This window comes from Papaver somniferum, unplaced genomic scaffold (assembly GCF_003573695.1).
Source record: "Papaver somniferum cultivar HN1 unplaced genomic scaffold, ASM357369v1 unplaced-scaffold_131, whole genome shotgun sequence".
NCBI lineage: Eukaryota > Viridiplantae > Streptophyta > Magnoliopsida > Ranunculales > Papaveraceae > Papaver > Papaver somniferum.
The window spans coordinates 5,051,874-5,059,584 of record NW_020622270.1 but is presented as its reverse complement, the minus strand read 5'-3'; the positions used below and the strand labels follow the sequence as shown (position 1 = coordinate 5,059,584).

At 35.9% G+C, this 7,711-nt stretch overlaps 1 protein-coding gene across 1 annotated transcript; it reads right to left on the bottom strand.

Moving 5' to 3' along the window:
* Window positions 1–5,670: 5,670 nt before the first annotated feature.
* LOC113332469 (golgin subfamily A member 6-like protein 7) lies at window positions 5,671–7,014 on the bottom strand. Its single transcript, XM_026579005.1, has one exon. It carries the CDS (start codon window positions 7,012–7,014, stop codon window positions 5,671–5,673), a length of 1,344 nt encoding a protein of 447 aa, XP_026434790.1.
* Between the last annotated feature and the right edge of the window lie 697 nt (window positions 7,015–7,711).

The window sequence follows — 7,711 nt, the reverse complement described above, 5'->3', positions numbered from 1 at the left end:
TAAAAATAGACCTTTGCTCTCTGGTAGCTAGCTTGAGTGCCTGAGTGTCCTCCTACAGATGAGGAATGGATTGCAGCCATTGGAGCCAATGTATACTCTGTTATTGTACCTCAGAATCCCTTGTAAAAGAGTGTAAGGAGGTCTGCTGGAAGGAGAAATTGTGAGTTGTGGAATCAGTTCAGCATCCAGAGTGTCTGAGTTGTAGCTAGCCTGCACCTCCCCAAAACAAGTAGGTTTTAGTTGAGAAATTAGTTGACATTGAGGTTAGGAAGTGTGTGGCACCTTATTTCAATGCCTCTTTTGTAAACAACAACATAATCATATCCCAACAGCTTGGAGAGCCATTTTTGTTGCACCATTGTGTGAAGTCTTTGTTCCATGAAATACTTCAGACTTTGATGGTCTGTGTATATGGTGAAATGATTCCCATCAAATAAGGCCTCCGCTTAGTAATATCCATCACAATAGCAAGTAACTCCTTTTCATAGGTGGACATAGAAAGAAACCTTGTTCCCATGCCTTTGCTGAAATAAGAAATTGGATGTTTGTTTTGCATAAGAACTTCTCTTACCCCTGTATCAGGAAGATATAGCACTGGAGTTATGGTGACAGCTTGCTTGAGGGCTTCAATGCAATCTAAGCAGCATCAGTCCACATGAAGTTATCTTTCTTTAGCAATTCTTCCAGTGGCTTACAAATTATTCCATAACCTTGCACAAATTTCCAATAGTACCCTGTAAGGCCTAGAAATCCTCTGAGCTCTTTCAAGGTAGTGGGAACTGGCCAGTTGAGCATACAAGAAATTTTGGTTGGATCAGCTGTGACTCCTTCTCCAGTAATCATATGACCCAGATACTCAACTTTGGGATGTCCAAAAGTGCATTTACTGATCTTAGCATATAATGTGTGCTCTTGCAGAGTCTTAAGAGTAATTTCCAGATACTCTAAGTGGGTACCCATATCAGGACTATACACCAGTATGTCGTCAAAGAGTACCAAAATAAATTTCCGCAGATAAGGCTGAAAGACATCATTCATTAAGGCTTGGAAGGAGGCTGGAGCATTGGTTAAGCCGAATGGCATTACCATGAACTCATAATGCCCTTGATGTGTCTTGAAAGCCGTCTTGTAAGTGTCTGGAGGAAAAACTCGAATTTGGTGATACCCAGCTCACAAGTCTATCTTAGAGAACACTTTTGCACCAAATAGCTCATCAAGTATCTCTTCTATAATAGGAATAGGGTACGTGTCTTTAACAGTAGTTGCATTGAGCTTCCTATAGTCGACACAGAAGCGCCAACTTCCATCTTTCTTTTTGACAAGCAATATAGGAGAAGAAAATGGACTTCTACTAGGTTGGATCACACCAGTTTTAAACATTTCTTGCACCAACTATTCCACTATCTCCTTCTGAATGTAGGGAATACGATAAGGTCTTTGATTTGGTGGTGTAGTGAGTGATTTTAAGGGAATATGATGATCATGAGACCTAGATGGTGGAAGTGTTTTGGGTTCTTGAAAAACAGTTTCATATTTTTGTAGTAGGGGTAAAATGGGAGTAGGAGTTAATGGTTGTTCATCACAGGAAGTAATAGCAAATAATCTACCTATCATGCCATTTTTGTTCTTCTTAATCCATTTACGTAAAGCCTTACCAGTCATCATGGATAGCTGAGTTGTGGGTGTGTTACCTTGAAGTTTCATCTTCTGCCCCTCCATAGAAAATTCCACCGTAAGTTTGTTGAAGTCGAAAACCATGTGACTCATTCCTCTCATCCAATCAACTCCAAGAACCATGTCGCAGCCTCCTAAGGATAAGAGACGCATATCAAACTGGAAATCGTGTCCCTGCATCTGCCAGGTAAAAGATGGACACTTAGCATCACTAACCATTTTATTTCCATTTGCGACTGCTACTAATAATGAGGCTGTAGGAATGATATGCCCTCCACATCTAGCTGCGGTTGCTAGGTCGAGAAAACTATGAGTGCTGCCGCTATCAATCAGGATTGCCAATGACTGCTTCTTAGAAGCTCCTCCCTCTATTCGAATAGTGTTGTGAGACACGTTGCCAGCTAGAGCATGCACTGAAATTTCGACGTCTTCCTCTTGAGTAGGAGAAAGTGGAGGTTCGATAGGTGACTCTTCACCAGATTGTGTTAAATCTTCATCATCGGCAGCTAACATATATATCTGTTGTTTAATACACTTGTGGCCAGCTTTAAAACTTCATCGCAGTTATAGCAAGGACCCCTTTCTCTTCTTTTGCGCATCTCTGCATATGACAGTTTCTTAATAGGTGGTGGAGAAGACACATCAGGGGATGAAAATTTTCTGGAGAAGGTTTTGGGGCTTGTAACTGGTGAAGTAGTTTGTCTTTGAGAATAGCTGGGTGGGACAGATAATGGTGGTGGTCTGTAATGGAATTTTTGCTTTCTGGCCGCATTCTCAAGGAGTTCCTCTTGGATTCTAGCCAAATATACTGCATTGGAAAGTGATTTTGGTGAAAACATCTGAACCTGCAACCGGGGTTCATCCTTTAAGACACTAATGAAACTAGAAGTAAAATATGCTTCAGTGAGGTGAGGATTTTTTGCTATCATTAACGCCTTCAATTCCTCAAAAACCTCCTGATAATCTAGGACTGATCCAAGTTGACTGAGTTTGTTAAATTCCCCTACAACATCATCATGACCAAGCTCTTGAAAACGTAAACAGATATCCCGAACAAAATCATCCCATGTTATTACTGGTTTACCATAATTTGATAATCTTGAAACCATATGTCAGCCTTGCCTTCTAGATACATGGAAGCTATATTAACCATTTGTGGATCTGACATATTATGGAAAAGAAATTTTTTTCTACACTTACCAATCCAAGATCATGGGTTGGTACCATCAAATTTTGGGAATTCTATCTTAGGTCTTGGTTGAAGAAATTGATTTTGCTCTTGATTAAAAGGATAGTGAGGTTGTAAGATATTTTCACCTGAATTAAATGGGTTTTCGTTGGGTGGAGGACCCAAAACTCCGTCAGAAGTACCAGTCTGTGTGTCTCGATTTAAGTTCCTCCTGTCTGAAGCTTTAATATAACGGTCCATTTGAACATTGAAAGCAGCATTAATCACACTCATGAACTCAACAGTAGGGCGCTTCTGAGCATCTTTAATTTCTGCAATCGATTTCATAACTGCATCATATTTAACTGAAGAATCACTTTGAGATTTAGTGAGTTCATCCATCTTCTTATTTGAATAATCCTGAGCTCTAGCAAGCTCATCGATCTTCTTAGTAAGTTCTCCAACAACTGCTTTATTATCCATAACAGGTGCCAAAAGTAGATGATGCTCTTGATACCAATTTGTAGTGATCTACACTACAAGGGAGATGAATTTGATGATTTAAGAAGATAAAGAAGGGATTAAGATGATATCTAGAAGAAGAAGAACTGATAAGCAGAGAGAGAGATATTTAGTAAAGCAAGTAATTGGATAATAATCAATGAATGGTATTCAATGACCATCGGACTACAGATATAAAGCCATTGGCCAAGACTACTGCTAAGGCTACACCTTAACTAGGATAAGGGAACCCACCCACAACACAGTTGGGTTTAAGAATACTAGGCCTAAGACTTACTTGACAACTAATGGGCTTACACAGACTAGCCCATGACATGATGTGTTGTGTCTTTTCTTATTTTTGTATTGGAACTGTCTGTGTTTTGATTTGAACCATTTTTTGGGACCATGGTTTTTTTGTTGGGGACCATGATTCTATTTTAGGCAAGACATTATAAGTAATTCTAAGTCATCCGTTATCTAAATGTTTTTCTTAATACCAAACTTACCCTCTTTAATTAAATGTGTTAGTTTAATGATTAATTAGTTATTAGCTAATGATTAGTAATGATTAGTTACCATTAAGAAGTTCGGTTACAAAAAATTAAAAAATTTCCTTGCGATCAAACCGAACTCTATATTTGGTGTGACCATTAAATAGTTTGGTTATAAAAAAATTTAAAACTTTTTACGATCAAACCCAACTTAAAGTTCGGTTAAGAAACATTTTTTGCGACGTAACTGAACTAAAGTTCGGTTGGGAAATGTTTTTTGCAACTAACTGAACTATTAGGGTTCGGTTGGGAAATGTTTTTTGCTACTAACCGAACTATTAGGGTTCGGTTGGGAAATGTTTTTTGCGACATAACCGAACTAAGGTTCGGTTGGGAATTTTTTTTTTTGCGAAATAGCCAAACTGTTCTTCATGTTCATCATTTCCATTAGGTTTGGTTAGTTCGACAAAGTTTTTCACATAATTCCTACCCGAACTTCTCTCTGCAACTTTCATTTTCAACTTATTTTGATGGTTAATACTGATTTTTCAATCGAACGAGGAACGTCAAGCGAAGAGAGAAGAAGAAGAGGATAATTTTTTTTTCAAAACTAAAAAATTTCGATTCCCCCCTATTTTTTTTATTTTGATTTTGATTTGGGTTAATAGATTCATTTAGATTAGATATATATGATTAGATTATCTTATAGTAATAATATATTATTGAATAACGATTATTACATGAAACTAATTGGAAGCCTAACAAGCTAAGCTCCAACGACGTACTACTACATTAATTGAACATGTTGATTAGATTTATATAGTTATTAGGTTAGTTTTAGTTTAAATTAAAGTAAAGGGTAAATGTGTACTTACCTAACTTTAGGACACCCCTTATAAGTATAGGGAGGTTGGCCTAATAAGACCATGACCCCCAAAAAAAACCATGGTCCCTAAAAATGGTTCTTCGATTTGGTTGACATGGGTAATACCAACCCGAAGATTCTTAATTGCAAAAGGGCCCAGAAAAAAAGGGTGAGAATTTAACCTTTTAGAACCGCAAAAGAAGCTACATTTTGCCATATTAAACCTGATAGCTAGCCAATAATTATGCATATGTAAATTGGAAATCTCATTTTTTTAACACTTTATTGTTTATCTGTGTAGATCCTTCCTCTCACGAGTGGAAGAAAGAGAAATAGGAGTTGAGAACTAGAGCCTGGAGACGGAAGGTCCATCATAAGAGCATACTGCTACCAAAAGGCTAGTGGTGTGCTCGTATTAATTCCCATATCGAAAAGGTAAATAATTTAAAAACCAAGTCCGATAAATTGACTCTTCAAATTCATGATAAATTGAGTTGGTTTGATTAATTGGTAGGTACGTAATAATAAGTTAAAGAGCCGTTGGTGGTGGTGTATTTGTTTTGATTTCTAATATTAGGCTATTTAAGAGTTCAAGCTTTTTATTTGTTCTTTTTGGTTTGTTATTAAGCTAGGTGTGTAATTCTCTAATACTAAATAGATTATCGAACATTTATACTGGAAAAGAAAAATCCTTCGTAACAAATGTTAAATGTGTAATCCCAAATATAATCATTAGAGATACTAAGATCACTATAGAATAAAGGAAAAAAAAAAAGTAAAGCAGTCGCAATCTTAAAATCCAATCTAATAAACAAACTGAATAAAATCCTAGTAATCTCAAAGAAAATTGACAAGAATTTAACAGTCCGGAAAGCCTTTATTTACCAAACTAGAAGAGTAATAGTAAACCTAAAATGTGGTAATGTCAATGCATACATATATATATATACATACATGTATATATAAACTCAAATATTGTTGCCCTTAACCTTGCAAATTCGATGACTTGATTGGATATTAGCAGTATTTTCTTCATCTGATACTGGTTGCACATCAAGTTCCTCGAAAGTAACCCAATCCTTAAGAGGTGTGCAACTATGCATCGATAATTTTTCATTGCTCGGTCCACTTCTAGCACCACGACAATCTTTAAGTTTTAATGTCAATTCTGAAGTTTGTTCCTCGAGACATTGCTTGTTGTTCATCATTCGGTTTAGTTGTTCTTGTAATTTTGTTACTTCATTCCTCAATGTATTCATGTCTTCGGTCAACTCTCTTTTCTTGTTTTCAAGTCTAGCAATATCAACTTCTAAAACAGTTAGTGTATCCTCCCGTGCTTTCTTATCATAAAGGTGTAAAATTGCAGTTTCTAAATCCGAATATCTTTTTTCTTGTTTTTCTTTCTTTTCTTGTTTCTCATCTTTCTCTCTTTTGACTTCATCTTGAAGAGTGGAATTTTCTTTATGTAATTCAGAAATCTTCTTATTCATCAATTGTTTTTCTTCATTGTTCTGTTTAACTTTATTTTGAAGGATGGAATTTTCTGCGTCTAGCTCCGAAACTTTTGTTTCCTGAGATTGTTTTTCTTTTTGATTCCTTTTGATTTCATCTTGAAGAGTAGCATTTTCAGCTTCTAACTTACATAACCTCGTGTCAGTTATATGCTTTTCTTCAATATGCCCTTTAATTTGTTCTTGAAGCAAAAAAATTTCTGATTCCAACTCAGAAGCTCTTTTATCCATGGATTGTTGTTCTTCTTTGTTCCTATTGATTTCATCTTGCATAGTATAAATTTTTGCTTCTAACTTGGAAACCTTGTCGTCAAAGATTTGTTGTTTTTCTTTGCTCATTTTTACATTATGCTGCAAAGTGGAATTTTCTGTTTCCAATTTGGAAATTCTTTGCTTTTCTTCATTTTTCCTTTTGATTTGGTCTTGAAGTGTGGAATTTTTTGCTTCTAATTCGGAAACCTTTCGCTGAAGAGCTTGTTGAAAAGTAGGAAGATTATAAAACGGCGACTTTATTTCCTCACGCGACCAGGTACCTGAATATTTCTGTCCATCCCAGTTAACCACCACACCTTGAGAGTTAACAAACTTTAAGATATTTTGGGGGAAGCTAGATTTGAAAGCAGCATAATCGTCATCTTTGTTATGGCCCAAAGAAAGATGTTTAGAGAAATCTAAACTTTCGAGATCGGCCAAATCACTTAACAATACAAGAATACCAGTCTCTTTCTTAATCCTCACTATGCGAAACAGTGAATCTGCACCACGAAATATAAACAATTGAGGATCTTTGTACCATGACATAATTAATTTGACCAAGAAAAAGAATGAGAGATTCAAAGAAGAAATTTCGGTAATGAGCCGAAAAAAAAAATAGCGAGGATAAGAAATTTTATTGTTCCCTTTAACAAGTTCAAACGCTATATATACAATTTATATTTCCATGTGACATGTTTTAAAAAACAGACCATAGAGGGATAGGGATTCCTAATACATATTCGTAGTTTAAATTCTCAAAAGCAAACAGAATTTCTTTAAGTTACCCACACTCAATCATCTTCTCGATCCTCTCTTGTTTTGTGAAACACGATCAAGTGATTCAAATTACACGTAAAAGACCAAAAAGATAACAAAAACGGAGTAGTCTTTCCTTTTCTATGCTTTGACTCCAAGCAAAGTATCATTCCTTTGCTTTCTTTTTCTTCACCACTCCACTGTAACAATATTGAGTCTTTTTCTTTTACTTTTCTTTTTCTTTGAGAAGATGAATATGGGTAGAGTTATATTAATTTCATCAACTAAGAATAATTCGACCGGCTGCATTTAAACTGTCGACTAACACCGGAGTCGCTCCGAATCATTGCCGATTCACTAGTCAGATGCAAAAACTAACTACCTTTTTTGGTTTGAGATAAAAACCTATGCATCGACTCGTATTTCTTAGAAAATATTGAAAGACAAATAACACGACTACAAATGGAAGTTTTAGACTACAAATACG